Raw genomic sequence first — 17500 nt, 5'->3', positions numbered from 1 at the left:
GGATGAAGAGGAAGAGGAGGAAGAGGAGGAGGAAGGGGAAGAGGAGGATGAAGAGGAGGAAGAGGAAGAGGAGAGCGGGTCAGTTTGTTGTCATTGAATCGCATCCAGCTGAATAATGAAATTCAGTTTTACAAATATATTGACAACAACAACGTACACACAGTGAGTCACAGTGTGTAACAGCGTGAGTCACTGTGTGAGTCACAGCGTGTGTCACTGTGTGAGTCACAGTGTGAGTCACTGTGTGTAACAGCATGTGTCACTGTGTGAGTCACTGTGTGAGTCACAGTGTGTCACCATCCAGACGTTTGTTGCTTTCTGCTTCATTTACCATCGGTCTGCAGACTCAGGAAAATGTGTGTGTGTGTGTGTGTGTGTGTGTGCGTGTGTGTGTTTGTGTGTGTGTGTCAGAAAATGAGATGTGTTGAAATCAGTGGCTGTTGTAGTTAGAGCAGGGTCGTTGTTATTAAAAGAACAGTTCACCAGCAGACACCACACGGGCTAAAAGTCCACGTCAGGAGGCTGAGCTGGTGGACGTCAGCATTTCAGACCGTCCCTGAACGCACCACGAAGCTTTTTACCCCTGAAACTCCACAAGTGTTGTTCTGGATTCAAACACTTCACCCCCCCTGTTTGTCTCACACACACACACACACACACACACACACACACACACACACACACACACACACACACACACACACATACACACACACATACATACACACACACACACACACACAGACACACACACACACACACACACAGACACATACACACAGACACACACAGAGACACAAACACACACACACACACATACACACACACACACACACACACACACACACACACACACACACAGAGACACAAACACAAACACACACACACACACACACACAGACACACACACACACACACAGACACATACACACAGACACACACAGAGACACAAACACACACACACACACACATACACACACACACACACACACACACACACACACACACACACACACACACACAGAGACACAAACACAAACACACACACAGACTCACACACACAATGCAGTCATACATGTTTTATCCGTGTAATTAGCGTTAGCCAGCTGCTGTGCTCATTAGAAAAAGCTCGTTCAGTTTTCCGATGTGTGTGTTTCTACTTGTGTTGATGTCAGATCATCGCTATGGTTACCGCCCGAGTCCTGATGTGAAAACATCACCATCTTTGCTTTTATGTCCGAATCAAAGCTGTCAGTGAAATGTAATAATCCTTCCTCCACCGGTATGGTAACCATAGCGACTGCGACCTGGACAAGTTAGAGGTCGCAGGTCATGTTAGAGATCACAGGACATGTTAGAGGTCAGAGGTCACAAATCACACGGATCCTCACAGACTGAGACACATGTTTAACAGACATCAGGAGCAGAAGGTCAATAACTAATATCAGATTAATGTCTCACTGTCTCTCTGTGTTACTCCTCCTCCTCCTCTCCCTTTCTCTCTGAGATCAGTGGTAGAGAGACAGACAGACAGACAGACAGACAGACAGACAGACAGACAGACAGACAGACAGACAGACAGACAGACAGACAGACAGACAGACAGACAGACAGACAGACAGACAGACAGACAGACAGACAGACAGACAGACAGACAGACAGACAGACAGACAGACAGACAGACAGACAGACAGACAGACAGACAGACAGACAGACAGACAGACAGACAGAAAGACAGACAGACACACAGACAGACAGACAGACCTGAGATATCTTGTGATGGGATTTACGAAGAGTTTGTCTGAGATTTCATTTTGACTGTGCATTAGTAACGACCTGTTTGCCCAGAGATCACATGACCTCTGACCTCACATGACCTCTGACCTGCTGCAGATCACGATTTCTCCACAGGTGAAGTTTACTCAGAGATTAGCAGCTGCTTGTTTAAACTAATTCACTTTCTGCTTTAATGGTTTGAACAACGTTTGTTCTCTCACTCAAACTTCACTTTACTCCTTAAATTCATTCAGGTTTTATAACTGTTTGTATTATCTCACAGCAGTGATGCAGGTTTCCAGAACATTCCTCAGTAACGCATGCTTCCCTATGACGTCACATCTCTTTCATGATCGATTGTGTCCCCCCCCCCCCCTCTCAGATCCCTCAGATCAGCTACGCCTCCACGGCCCCGGAGCTGAGCGACGACCGGCGCTACGACTTCTTCTCCCGCGTGGTCCCCCCCGACAGCTTCCAGGCTCAGGCCATGGTGGACATCGTCCAGGCCATGGGTTGGAACTACGTCTCCACCGTGGCGTCGGAGGGCAGCTACGGCGAGAAGGGCGTGGACGCCTTCCTGCAGGTCTCCAGAGAAGCAGGTGAGAGTCTGTGTTCTGTTGGACCGGTGACCTCATCGATCACCGATGCTCTGATGCGTCACTTCTCTAACTCTGACCATATGTACGAACACTTTGGAGACGGTTGCTGTGGAAACAGGACGATGAATGACAGAAGCTGGATAAATCCTGAGCTCATCTGCAGAAGCAGTGTGAGCCAGGTCCCAGTTCAGTTCATGCAGATGAAGATGAACTGGTTCTCCTGATTAAACGTAAGCTGCTCGTGTTGATGCAGAAACTCGGAGGTGTTTTATTCTGCTGCTTCCTCCACACAGACTCATCCCCACGCCGCCTCAGGAGGCCGCTGCCGTAATTATCTCTGCAGCAGCCGGATGGTGGAGAGAAATGCTGTGGGACATTTGTTCCCATCTCTTCAGAGGTTGAAATGCTGACGGGGAAACTGGGACCTGTAATAACATGTGAGCTCAGCACAGAGCCGGAGGGAAGAAGCTCTCCCAGCTGTTTGCCACGTGGAGCGTTGGAGTGGAGAGAAAAAACTGTTTGCTTTCACATTTCAGTGTCTCTCAACTGATCCTTTCTGACACTAGAGCTTCAGGACCCAGACGTTTGTGTTCTCACATACAGAACCTCCAGAGACTGTCAGGAACATGTCAGGAACATGTCAGGAACATGTCAGGAACATGTCAGGAACATGTCAAGAGGTCTATGGCTAAGTTCATGTATGAAACAGCTACACATAAGAACTGGGTCCGACCAACAGCTGCAGGTCGTGAGTCTCAGTGTGTTTACGGACAACATATTGGTTTTATTCTAAGAGAAGAATTTCTCTGACTCTTTACACTTTGTTTGGTTTGATGAGTTCCTCGGATGTTCCCTCCCACTGAGGAGCTGCTTGTAGAGAACTGACACCGACTCTCCTCCCACAATGTTCACAGCTTAATGCTCCACGATTCCAAAGAGAAACTGAAGAACTAAACCAAACATGAGAAATACAAACAGTAAAAACAGTATCGGACATGAAGAGCTAGAACAACGTGCAGTATGTAACGTTGGCCTCTAGGGTGTCTTAATCAAAACAATAACAGAAGTTGTAGTTTGATGACATCATGAAGCAGCGTGGGATCATGGGAGCTGTTGTCTTCACCATTTCTCCCATCATCATCTTGGTGGGTGGGTTCCAGTTTGCGTTGGCACTGGGAGCGCTTCAATGAAAGAATGCACAGCAAACAGCAATTAATGGAATGGAAGGAAAAATAAAAAGCTAACGTGCTAACGTGCTAACGTGCTTCACCTTGTACCAGTGAGACTGTGAGAACACAAACTAACAAGCGATAACATCATGGTTGAAGTCAGGAAGATGATGGAGGCAGCCATCTTTCAACTGAATCGTGGCCTTCGTCCTGTGAATCATCATGAAGAAGAGGATGAAGATGTTCTCGTACTCATCACATCACACTGGATTATCACTTGTTTCTGTGGCTTCCTCATGAAGAAGGTTCGTTCATCACGTCTGGGTTCACACATCGTGAAGGACGCAGGTGTGAGGTTTCTGTCCACGTAGAAACTGTGTCTACGCAGAATTAAAACCACTGTGAGCCCTGAATCCCACCAACAGTACGCACATGAAGTACATGAAGTACATGAAGTACATGAAGTACATGAAGTACATGAAGTACATGAAGTACATGAAGCACAGTATCAGCTGCATACAGATGAGGTGTAATGGCCTCATTCAGGGAGGAGTGAGCATCTGGATGAAGAAGAGAAGCTTGTGTGAAATGAATTGAACATCTGGAGGTGAAGTGAACGAGTCTCAGACTCCGCTGGCGGTCGTCCTGCTTCCTTCCGCTTCCAGTTTCCATGGCGGCCATGAGGCTCCTCCTCCATCTTCCTCCTCGAGCCGTCCCCTCGGCGTGTTTATTCATCACTTCATCAGCTGCTGGAGAGCGATTAGACGCAGCTGGGGGGGGGGGGAATATTCACAGATAAATCAGTTCTGACAGAAAAGTGTCATTTGTGTCTGAAGCTTCTGCACCAGGCCAGCTTGCTTTTACTGGTGTTATACTGGTTAATAATCATATTTTTACTGGTTTTATAATCATGTTTTTACTGGTGTTATACTGGTGTTATACTGAAGTTTATACTGGAGCTATAAAGGAGTTGTACTGGTTTTATACTAGTGTTATACTGGTGTTATACTGAAGTTTATACTGGAGCTATAAAGGAGTTGTACTGGTTTTATACTAGTGTTATACTAGTGTTATACTGGTGTTATACTGGTTTTACACTGAAGTTTATACTGGAGCTATAAATTAGTTATACTGGTTTTACACTGATGTTACACTGAAGTTTATACTGGAGATATAGAGGAGTTATACTGGTTTTATACTGGTTAATAATCATATTTTTACTGGTTTTATAATCATGTTTTTACTGGTGTTATACTGGTGTTATACTGAAGTTTATACTGGAGCTATAAAGGAGTTCTACTGGTTTTATACTAGTGTTATACTGGTGTTATACTGAAGTTTATACTGGAGATATAGAGGAGTTATACTGGTTTTATACTGGTTAATAATCATATTTTTACTGGTTTTATAATCATGTTTTTACTGATGTTATACTGGTGTTATACTGAAGTTTATACTGGAGCTATAAAGGAGTTGTACTGGTTTTATACTAGTGTTATACTGGTGTTATACTGAAGTTTATACTGGAGCTATAAAGGAGTTGTACTGGTTTTATACTGGTGTTATACTGGTCTTAGACTTGGGCTCTAGGCCACTGCAGCGTTCTCACTCTTTTCCCTTTGATCTCCATGAGCGTTTGAATAAGTCGTACAAGCTGAGACTTGAACTCTGCTGACGAGGTTCATCTTGTTCATCAAAGTGAATTAAACTATCTAAGATAGTTTGATAGAACCGGAACAGAAGATACGACTCAGCGGTCTGAGGCTTCTCCAGAGTCTCGGGGGCGGAGCTCCTCCACAATCTCTCTCGCTCCGCAGCCGTTTTGTCTGGAGGCCAAAGAGGAAAGATAAGAGCAGCATTCCACTTCTGTCCTTCAGAGAAGAAGCTTGAAATGGAGCCTGGAGGAATCTGAAGGTTCACGTTTAGTCACAAGACACAATCACCTATTCCTCATCAGGATAATTATTATTACATATATATATTGTATTAGTATTTTATACATGTTTTGTTCAATTTGATCTCAGTATTTCTAAATCTCTGGTTCTTTTGTCAGAAATTGTGAGGTTGTCCTCTACTGTGAGGAGGAAACACACACAACCCAGAAAGGCCCAGAGATGTGTAACTGCAGAGCAGGAGCTCATTCATCAGTTCATCCTCAGAGTGACAACACATCATAACATCTCATATTAGTCCATCCATCATCCTGACACAAGCGCTGCTTCTTTAAACTCGTCACCATGTTTCTGCTGCGGAGCCGCGACAGATAAAAAGGTTTCACTGGAACGAGTCACCAATCCAGATTGAGACTGGAAACCAACAGATGATGGTTGAGTCATGTGTTTGAAACAGAGCCGTCGTCATGACGCACCACGTTGAACTGAGGGTTACTGTCGACTCCCCACCAGGGGGCGCTGAGGACTCCTGTTAACGACCAATCAACATCCACCACGGTCCAGATTCATGTTTCAATAAACAAAAGCTGGTGTCCGCCCCTGAGGATCAGCTGCTCATTAGATGTTCTCTGGTCAGTAAGTGACTTATTGACTGGCTCCTTCGGCCCCCCCCCCCTAACTCCGTCCACCTCCAGGAACATGAGTCATGCTGGAATGAGGAGAGTATTTGTGCTTTAATGATCACTGTGTGTAAACCACTGTCAGTTCTGATGGAGCCGGCTGAACCCGACCATCACGCTCGACATCAGTAACCCTAACCCGTGAGGATGAGGTCCATGAGGTCGTGTGAGGAGGTCCATGAGGTCGTGTGAGGAGGTCCATGAGGTCGTGTGAGGAGGTCCATGAGGTCGTGTGAGGAGGTCCATGAGGTCGTGTGAGGAGGTCCATGAGGTCGTGTGAGGAGGTCCATGAGGTCGTGTGAGGAGGTCCATGAGGTCGTGTGAGGAGCAGCTAATGTTCTGGTCACAGTTTATGTCCTCAGACGCTCAGACAGTCCTTCTCTCTGCACCTCGTTAAAACACAGACTTCCTGTCGGGAAGTAACGTCATCAGTTTAAACTCTTAGGAAGTCAAAGTGTGCTCAGTCGCTGTAGTTCTGTGACTGTCCTGCAGGGGGAGTGACAGCTGAACGTTCCTGAGCTGCTACATGTGAGAAGAAGCAGCAGGAAGCAAAGACTCCAACAGATCCACCATCACACCTTCTGACCAGACAGTTTATTACTGTGCTTGGACGTGATGAAAGTTTGGTTCTAAAACCACAAGTAACACTATTTGGAGGAGAGGGGGTGGAGCCTGACTGAGAGCCGGAGGACACGCCCCCTGCTTGTCAGTACACAGAAGACAGGTTTAATGTACATCGGCTTCACCTTCTGAGTCTACGTGTTTGTTTATTCTGTGGAACGAGTCTGTCATGAGTCATCATTCTTTATATTGTTTGTTTTAATCTGATCAGATGAATTGAACATTTTAACATCAGACTTCAGATATAACATAATAATAACATCATTCAGTTCATCCTGAGGAGAACTTGAACTTCTGAACCACAATCCATCATAAACCAACATCTGAGACGTTTCTGTAAAGAGGCAGATTTCAACCTCATGGTGGCGCTAGAGGAGAAGTCATTCAGTCGGCAGTCCAAAACAATCAGATAGTTGTCGTGGTATTTCAGTCTGGACCAATGAGGTCGGCCGAGGAGACTTATTGTCGAATGATGTAGACAGAAAATTAGTTTAAATTAATTTCCTGTGCTACTTTTTATTTAGTTTTTTTAATTAGCAAAACTTACAAAGTTCACTTAACTTCAGATTCAGTGTCTGACGCAGCAGATCAAATCAAAGTGAGAATCTCAAACACACACTGAGTTTTCCTCTGGTGTCAGCAGCTGCTTTATCTCTGACCCACTTTCTTTATTTAACAGCCACAGTGGAACACTGGGAACCAGCTCCTCAGAGGCTCCGCCTCCTCTCTGAGCTGTCTCCCTGAGAGGAGGCGGAGCCTCTGAGGAGAGACACTGCGTCTGCAACTGTTGTGTAGTTGGTGTTTGTGAAGCAGCAGCAGGTTGTTTCTGTTCATGTTGTGTAGTTGGTGTTTGTGAAGCAGCAGCAGGTTGTTTCTGGACATGTTGTGTAGTTGGTGTTTGTGAAGCAACAGCAGGTTGTTTCTGTTCATGTTGTGTAGTTGGTGTTTGTGAAGCAGCAGGTTGTTTCTGGACATGTTGTGTAGTTGGTGTTTGTGAAGCAGCAGCAGGTTGTTTCTGGACATGTTGTGTAGTTGGTGTTTGTGAAGCAGCAGCAGGTTGTGTCTGGACATGTTGTGTAGTTGGTGTTTGTGAAGCAGCAGGTTGTGTCTGGACATGTTGTGTAGTTGGTGTTTGTGAAGCAGCAGCAGCAGGTTGTTTCTGTTCATGTTGTGTAGTTGGTGTTTGTGAAGCAGCAGCAGGTTGTTTCTGGACATGTTGTGTAGTTGGTGTTTGTGAAGCAGCAGCAGGTTGTTTCTGTTCATGTTGTGTAGTTGGTGTTTGTGAAGCAGCAGCAGGTTGTTTCTGGACATGTTGTGTAGTTGGTGTTTGTGAAGCAGCAGCAGGTTGTTTCTGGACATGTTGTGTAGTTGGTGTTTGTGAAGCAGCAGCAGGTTGTTTCTGGACATGTTGTGTAGTTGGTGTTTGTGAAGCAGCAGGTTGTGTCTGGACATGTTGTGTAGTTGGTGTTTGTGAAGCAGCAGCAGGTTGTTTCTGGACATGTTGTGTAGTTGGTGTTTGTGAAGCAGCAGGTTGTGTCTGGACATGTTGTGTAGTTGGTGTTTGTGAAGCAGCAGCTTGTTTCTGGACATGTTGTGTAGTTGGTGTTTGTGAAGCAGCAGCAGGTTGTTTCTGGACATGTTGTGTAGTTGGTGTTTGTGGAGCAGCAGCAGGTTGTTTCTGGACATGTTGTGTAGTTGGTGTTTGTGAAGCAGCAGCAGGTTGTTTCTGGACATGTTGTGTAGTTGGTGTTTGTGAAGCAGCAGGTTGTGTCTGGACATGTTGTGTAGTTGGTGTTTGTGAAGCAGCAGCAGCAGGTTGTTTCTGTTCATGTTGTGTAGTTGGTGTTTGTGAAGCAGCAGCAGGTTGTTTCTGGACATGTTGTGTAGTTGGTGTTTGTGGAGCAGCAGCAGGTTGTTTCTGGACATGTTGTGTAGTTGGTGTTTGTGAAGCAGCAGCAGGTTGTTTCTGGACATGTTGTGTAGTTGGTGTTTGTGGAGCAGCAGCAGGTTGTTTCAGGACATGTTGTGTAGTTGGTGTTTGTGGAGCAGCAGCAGGTTGTTTCTGGACATGTTGTGTAGTTGGTGTTTGTGGAGCAGCAGCAGGTTGTCGGGTCCGACTCGTTGATCACTGATCACTACAGACCTCAGTGATGATAAGTTATTCTTCAGATTCTGATTTCTGGTTGATTTTGTTGTTGCTTTGTGGTGAGAATTTGTGGCTGATATTTGAATATTGAACAAAGTTGTATTGATGATGTCACTGAGTTCAGAAACAGAGACTCTGCTGGTTTCCTGTGACGGATGAAAACTGTGCGTCTGTGGTTCTCAACATGTGTGTGTTTGGTCGGGGGGGCGTGAACATGACCTAGAGTGCACCAGGTCTAACGAGATGTGATGCTAACGAGCTGCAGCCTGTTCTGTTCTCTCTCTCTCTCTCTCTTTGATAATCTGCTGATGAAAGCTCTCTCTCTCTCTCTCTCTCTCTCTCTCTCTCTCTCTCTCTCTCTCTGATTCTCCCCCTCAAAGCAAACCATTTATAATGGATCTGATCAAACACTGTAAAATATGCAAGATGTTTCTACATTTTTAAAGAGACGTCTGTGTTCTCGTATTAATCTCGTCGACTTCCTCAAATACAATTTGAACACGACCCCTGAAGCAGATCAGGCTGTTTTGTCAGTTTAGTCCAACAATAATGTGACGTGAAATTTGATTTCATCTGAATTTCGTCTGCGCTGCAGTTTTACAGTTTCTCAGAGGTTTGTGGACGGACAGGTGATCGTCCTCGAGTCTCTGGAATCTCCTGAAGTCTCCTGGAGTCTCCTGGATTCTCTGGAGACTCCAGGAGACTCCAGGAGACTTTCAGAGTGTGTGTGTGCTTTCAGAGTGTGTGTGTGTCTGTGTGTTTGTGTGTGTGTGTGTGTTTGTGTGTGTCTGTGTGTTTGTCTGTCTCTCACAGATCTTTCTGAAATGTCCTCCTCAGATGTAAAGTCTACTTTTTTCAGGAAGTTATAAACATTATTTCATATCAATCAATCAATCAATCAAGTTTTATTTGTATAGCCCACATTCACAAATAACAATTCGTCTCATGGGGCTTTAACATTGTGTGACATCCTCTGTCCTTAACCCTCAACAAGAGTAAGGAAAAACTACTAAAAACCCTTTTCACAGGTAAAAATATGTAGAAACCTCAGAGAGACACATGTGAGGGATCCCTCTCTCAGGACGGACAGAAGTGCAATAGATGTCAGGTGTAAGAAAACATCATCAGGATTTTTAGCAGCATCCATTAGGCTAAACATTTTTCAATACTATGTGTCAGGCAGTCCCGCTGCAATCACAGTCTCTGGCCAGCAGCAAGACCACGATCCAGCATCAGGATGGGATCCACTATAATCCACAGTCATTGTCCACCGCCGCCAGTTAGAATCCATTATCAGCTGCCGCCTCGGTCGTGGTCCCTCATCATCCGATGCCAACGCGACAAAGGATCCTCCATTACAACGACGATCAGCTGGCACGATACAGAATCCACCGAACTGGATCCACCATTGCGACCTCCGACACGCGATCCACAATCATAATCCATGGTGCGGCCACAGCTGTGGCCCTGCATCCGCGGGCGCTAAGGCACAGAAACTCCGGGAAAATGGGTCAAGTTAGTAACATGTACTGATCAGATAAGAATTATCTTGATGTGATAAATATGGAGAAAAGGAAGGAGAAGCAGGAAAGAGAAGCTCCGTGTGTCTTGTGTCATAAATTCCCTGTGCGTCTTAGCATCATCAGGGGTTTTTGCCATTTAATCAAATTTGGAACATCGCACAAATTAGCTCTAACTATAAGCTTTATAAAAAAGGAAGGTTTTGAGTCTACTTTTAAACGAACAGAGCGTGTCTGCCTCCCTAACTGAAAGTGAGAGATTATTCCACAGCAGTGGGGCTTGATGGCTGAAAGCTCTGGCTCCTACTCTACTTTTAGAGACTTTAGGGACAACAAGTAAACCTGAGTTCTGGGATCGGAGTGCTCTAGTAGGTTGATATGGAACTAACATCTCTTTAAGGTAAAGAGGTGCCATATCATTAAGGGCCTTGAAGGTGAGGAGGAGAATTTTAAATTCTATTCTAGATTTAACAGGAAGCCAGTGTAGCGATGCTAATACTGGAGAAATGTGCTCTCTTTTCTTAGTTCTCGTCAGGACACGTGCTGCGGCATTTTGGACCAGCTGCAGAGTCTTTAACGACTTGCTGCTGGAGCCTGATAATAATGAATTACAATAGTCCAGTCTCGATGTAACAAAGGCGTGGACTAGTTTTTCTGCATCTTTTTGCGAAAGGACATGTCTGATTTTTGAGATATTACGCAAGTGGAAAAACGCGGTCCTAGAAATTACTTTTAAGTGACTATTAAAGGACAAATCAGGATCGAAGATCACTCCCAAGTTCCTGACTGTGTCATTGGAAGCAAGGGCAATGTCATCTAGCGCAGCTATATCATTAGATAATGTCTCTCTAAGGTGTTTAGGGCCGAGTATTATAACCTCTGTTTTATCTGAGTTTAATAAGAGGAAATTGCGGGTCATCCAGGTTTTTATGTCCTTGAGACATGCTCGAAGTTTAGTTAATTGATTACTTTGATCAGGTTTTATTGACAAATATAACTGGGTGTCATCCGCATAACAGTGAAAATTTACCGAGTGTGTCCTGATAATGTTTCCTAGTGGAAGCATATATAATGAGAATAAAATTGGGCCGAGCACAGACCCCTGTGGGACACCATGGTTAACTTTGGTGCGCACCGATGACTCATCATTGATTTGAACGAATTGGGAGCGATCAGCAAAATAAGATTTAAACCAGTTTAAGGCCGTTCCTTTAATGTTAATTAACTGTTTTAGTCTCTCTAATAAAATTTGATGGTCAATTGTGTCGAATGCTGCACTGAGATCTAACAGAACGAGGACAGACACAAGTCCCTGATCTGAAGCTATTAGAAGGTCATTAGTGACTTTTGCCAGGGCTGTCTCTGTGCTATGATTGGTTCTAAACCCAGACTGAAAGTCTTCATATATATTATTTTCCTGGAGAAACTCACACAGCTGATTGGCTACAACTTTTTCTAAGATTTTAGATAGGAAGGGGAGATTAGATATTGGCCTGTAATTTGCTAAAACCTCTGGGTCTAGGGTGGGTTTTTTGAGTAGGGGTTTGATTACAGCTATTTTAAAAGACTGTGGTACATAACCTGATGATAATGACAGATTGATTGTGTTAAGTAACGAATTATCTATTAGGGGCAGAATTTCTTTAAGTAATTTAGTTGGAATCGGATCTAAAATACAGGTTGTTGGTTTAGAACCTGAGACTATTTTGGTAAACTGATCACGGGTGATCAGAGAGAAGCTGTCTAAATAATGGGAAGGATTCTCAGCCGTTTCTGAGATCTCTATTGTTGGGAGGGTATTAGTGCCAATTGAGGGCAGGAGATGATTGATTTTATTTCTAATAGTTAGAATTTTATCATTAAAAAAGGTCATAAAGATATTGCAATTTAGGGATCGAGGAATACTGGGTTCGGTGGAGGTGTGACTCTCTGTCAGCCTGGCTACAGTGCTGAAGAGAAACCTGGGGTTGTTTTTATTCTCTTCTATTAGTTTTGAGTAATAGGCAGCTCTTGCTTTGTGGAGAGCCTTTTTATATTCTGTAACACTACTCTTCCAGTCTAGGAGATTTTCAACACTGTTGCTGGAGCGCCACTTCCTTTCTAATTTTCTTGATATTTGTTTCAACTCATGTGTCTTGGAATTATACCACGGAGCTAATTTACTATGTTTTACACATTTCTTTTTTAGAGGCGCTATTGAGTCTAATGTTAATCGTAATGAGTCTGCAGAGCTTTCTACGAGGTGGTCAATCTCAATAGAGCTCGGGTTTTTAAAGAATTTGTTGTTTATGTCGACGGATAATACGGGTTTAAATGTAATCGGAATTATTTCCTTAAATTTAGCTACAGCACTATCAGGTAGACATCTAGAAAATGAGTTTTTTATTAGTGGCATATATTCAGATAGTGAAAAATCGAAGGTTATTAAATTATGGTCTGATAGTACTGGATTGCGCGGAAGTACTGTTAAATGTTCAATTTTGACACCGTATGATAACACAAGGTCAAGTGTGTGGTTACAACAATGAGTAGGTTGATGCACACACTGACTAAAACCAATTGAGTCTAGTATTGAAATAAATGCTACGCTCAGGCTATCTTTATTATTGTCAACATGAATATTAAAGTCACCAACAATAATAATTTTATCTGTCTTTAGGACTAGGTTTGATAAAAACTCAGGGAATTCTGTTAGAAATTCAGTATAAGCCCCAGGAGCACGATAAACTACAGCAAATATGATTGGCTGTTGGTGTTTCCTGGATTGACGTGGAAGATTAAGAACAAGACATTCAAATGAGTTGTAGCTAAGTTTAGGTTTAGGATTAATTGATAGACTGGAGTTAAAAATAGCAGCAACTCCACCTCCTCGCCCGAGTTCCCTGGGAACGTGTGAATTTATATGACTGGGGGGAGTAGATTCATTTAGACTGACATATTCATCAGGATGCAGCCACGTCTCAGTAAGGGACATTACATCTATATTGTAGTCTGAGACTAGTTCATTAACTAAAATAGCCTTTGAGGACAGTGATCTAATGTTTAAAAGACCACATTTGAAAGTCTTAGTTTCCTGTGTTGTTCCAGAGGTTGTGTTAATTTGTATAAGATTATTGTGAGTTCTCGCTCTGTTATTGTTTAATTTAAATAATTGAATCGGACGGTAGACAGAGACAGTCTCTATGCGGTTGGGTGACTGATCCAGAGAGAGCGCAGAGAAGTGATTAGCACTGCAGCTCTGCTTCCTGGTCCCAACTCTGGGTTGTCATGTGATAGACTTAGTAATATTCTTAGATAAGAGAGCTGCTCCATCCCAAGTGGGATGAACGCCGTCTCTCCTAACAAGACCAGGTTTCCTCCAAAAAGTTTGCCAATTATCTATAAAGCCCACACCGTTTACAGGACACCACCTCGACAGCCAGCGGTTAAAAGAAAACATGCGACTAAACATGTCATCACCTGTAGTGTTAGGGAGAGGGCCAGAGAAAACTACTGTGTCCGACATCGTTTTAGCAAAAGCACACACAGACTCAACATTAACTTTAGTGACCTCCGACATACGAAGCCGGGAGTCGTTGCTGCCGACGTGAATTACGATTTTACTGTATTTACGTTTAGTTTTAGCCAGCAGCTTCAATTTGGATTGGATGTCGCCGGCTCTGGCCCCCGGAATACAATTGACTATGGCCGCTGGTGTCGCTAATCTCACGTTTCTGAGAACCGAGTCGCCAATAACCAGAGTTTGATTCTCAGCGGGTGCGTCGCTGAGTGGAGAAAATCTATTTGAGACGTGAGCTGGTGGGTCTTTAATCGTGGGCTTTCTATGGGTGGTACTATGCCCCCTCCGGACCGTCACCCAGCCACCCTGGGCTCCCGGCTGCCCGGGGCAAGTCGAGGGACTGCTAGCTGAAGCTAAGCTAGGTGGCTTCGCTGCGGCTAGCACGGGCCGGCTAACTATAGCTAACGGGGGTTCTAAGCTGAGGAGCCGAGCTTCTAAGTTGCTAAGCCTCGCCTCCATGTCTACCAACATACTACATTTATTACATTTACCACTACTGTTAATGGAGGCGGAGGAGTAAGTAAACATGAGACACTCGGAGCAGGAGAGAGCGGTGGAGCGAGAGGGAGAGAGAGAACACATCGCTCCTAAAACTATGAGTGTGAGATTTAAACAGAACACAGAATCACAAAGCACCAGAGAGGAGGGGCTGGTATGTGAGGGTCCTTAACTATATACCGGTGATTTTAGCCGTAGTAGAACAGAAAGACAGTTGTGTTTAGCGGAGGAGCTAATTCAGATAGCGACTACACCACCCGTGTCCCGTGGCAATAACAGGAAGTGACGAAATGACGCAGCACGCTTACCGTAAACACTGGAGAAGATTCATATGTGATATTTCCACGAGTTGGTTTGTTGCCCTGATCTTTGAACGTTGGATCAGCTGCTGGACAGACAGAGAAGCTGATTCGTCCTCAGGTCCTCAAAGACGAAGACTTCAGTCCAAACAGACACAGACGAAACAGAGCAGTACCGCTGGAGGTCACGGGGGGGCAGTGTCGTTCAAGTGAGAAACATATAAAGAGACGAGGAAGAAACTTCCACAACGGAGGATTTTGAGCAGGAACTTTTTCTGCGTCTCAATCCAGGGTCACGTCCTCCACATGTCAGAAACTCTACACTCTGCGCTGCCCTCTAGTGGATGGATTGCTTGACAACAATGCTGATGTAAGGGACACATGTTAGTAGTATGTTACATGGTGTCAAACATGTCTCTTTGGACGTTCAATTCAATTTAACCCTTTGGTCGATCGGGATCAAACTGGATCTGGTTATAATCTGATCATTAAATCCAGTGTTTCTGAGCCTGAAGTCTTTTCCACGTGAGGAGGACGCAGGTCTCTGCTTCGTGTCGTAGATCTTCAGTCGCTGCTTCATTGACCTTCTGGACACGAGTTCCATTAAACAGCAGCTGACTGCTGTTCACAGTCCAGAGGAGACAACCAATCACAGCCTGGTCTGCCGCTAACGACACGTCCTCTCCAAGCAGCCTCTGGATGGATCTGTGTACCGGGACTAGATATTGATCCAGGTAATCATTCTTTGCTTAAAGTATGTCCACTTCCCTGTGTGTGAAGCCGACTGAGTCATGGCCTCATTCCTCTGCACCACTGGACACTAGAGTTACAGCTGCGAGTGTCAAAACCTGCAAGGTCGAAGCGTGAGGCGCTGCCAGGGGGCGCCGGCGAGGCTGAACGCTCAGAACCACCGCGGGAAGGGAACGCAGGGTCGGGACCCGAGGGAGCCAATCACAGCCTCACACATCTCTGTCCGTACAACAAGACACAACACAACAATACAACATAACACAATACGACACAAGGCGGCACAACACGTGTTCCACAGGTCATGTGTTCTACAGGTCACGTGTTCTACAGGTCACGTGTTCTACAGGTCACGTGTTCCACAGGTCACGTGTTCCACAGGTCATGTGTTCTACAGGTCACGTGTTCTACAGGTCACGTGCTCTACAGGTCACGTGTTCCACAGGTCACGTGTTCCACAGGTCTTGGTTCTACAGGTCACGTGTTCTACAGGTCACGTGTTCTACAGGTCACGTGTTCTACAGGTCACGTGTTCCACAGGTCACGTGTTCTACAGGTCACGTGTTCTACAGGTCACGTGTTCCAACGGTCACGTGTTCTACAGGTCACGTGTTCTACAGGTCACGTGTTCCACAGGTCACGTGCTCTACAGGTCACGTGTTCTACAGGTCACGTGTTCCAACGGTCACGTGTTCTACAGGTCACGTGTTCCACAGGTCACGTGTTCTACAGGTCACGTGTTCTACAGGTCACGTGTTCCACAGGTCACGTGCTCTACAGGTCACGTGTTCTACAGGTCACGTGCTCTACAGGTCACATGCTCTACAGGTCACGTGCTCTACAGGTCACGTGTTCCACAGGTCACATGTTCTACAGGTCATGTGTTCCAACGGTCACGTGTTCCAACGGTCACGTGTTCTACAGGTCACGTGTTCTACAGGTCACGTGTTCTACAGGTCACGTGTTCCACAGGTCACGTGTTCTACAGGTCACGTGTTCTACAGGTCACGTGTTCCACAGGTCTTGGTTCTACAGGTCACGTGTTCTACAGGTCACGTGTTCTACAGGTCACGTGTTCCACAGGTCACGTGTTCTACAGGTCACGTGTTCCACAGGTCACGTGTTCCACAGGTCACGTGTTCTACAGGTCACGTGTTCTACAGGTCACGTGTTCCACAGGTCACGTGTTCCACAGGTCACGTGTTCTACAGGTCACGTGTTCTACAGGTCACGTGTTCCACAGGTCACGTGTTCTACAGGTCACGTGTTCTACAGGTCACGTGTTCCACAGGTCTTGGTTCTACAGGTCACGTGTTCTACAGGTCACGTGTTCTACAGGTCACGTGTTCCACAGGTCTTGGTTCTACAGGTCACGTGTTCCACAGGTCACGTGTTCCACAGGTCACGTGTTCCACAGGTCACGTGTTCTACAGGTCACGTGTTCTACAGGTCACGTGTTCCACAGGTCACGTGTTCTACAGGTCACGTGTTCTACAGGTCACGTGTTCCACAGGTCTTGGTTCTACAGGTCACGTGTTCCACAGGTCACGTGTTCTACAGGTCACGTGTTCCACAGGTCACATGTTCTACAGGTCACGTGTTCCACAGGTCACGTGTTCTACAGGTCACGTGTTCCACAGGTCACGTGTTCTACAGGTCACGTGTTCCACAGGTCACGTGTTCTACAGGTCACGTGTTCTACAGGTCACGTGTTCTACAGGTCACGTGTTCCACAGGTCTTGGTTCTACAGGTCACGTGTTCTACAGGTCACGTGTTCTACAGGTCACGTGTTCCACAGGTCACGTGTTCCACAGGTCACGTGTTCCACAGGTCACGTGTTCCACAGGTCACGTGTTGACATGTCTCTTCCATGTGTCCTCAGGTGGAATCTGCATCGCTCAGTCACTGAAGATTCCTCACAACAACAAACCGTCGGACTTTGATAAAATCATCCGTCTGCTGCTGGACACACGCTACGCCCGCGCCGTCATCC

At 45.4% G+C, this 17500-nt stretch overlaps 1 protein-coding gene across 1 annotated transcript in view; it reads left to right on the top strand.

Moving 5' to 3' along the window:
• Positions 1–17500, top strand: part of LOC133000323 (metabotropic glutamate receptor 7-like) — a 64296-nt gene that overhangs the window by 17771 nt on the left and 29025 nt on the right. Inside the window, exons 2-3 of the mRNA XM_061070221.1 lie at positions 2159–2375; positions 17390–17500. The exon at positions 17390–17500 is cut by the window's right edge and continues 25 nt beyond it. Coding sequence (XP_060926204.1) covers positions 2159–2375; positions 17390–17500 — 328 coding nt within the window. The remainder of the gene's footprint in view (positions 1–2158; positions 2376–17389) is intronic.

This window comes from Limanda limanda, chromosome 4 (genome assembly GCF_963576545.1).
Source record: "Limanda limanda chromosome 4, fLimLim1.1, whole genome shotgun sequence".
Taxonomy (NCBI): Eukaryota; Metazoa; Chordata; class Actinopteri; order Pleuronectiformes; family Pleuronectidae; genus Limanda; species Limanda limanda.
This window is presented reverse-complemented; position numbering and strand designations above follow the sequence as displayed.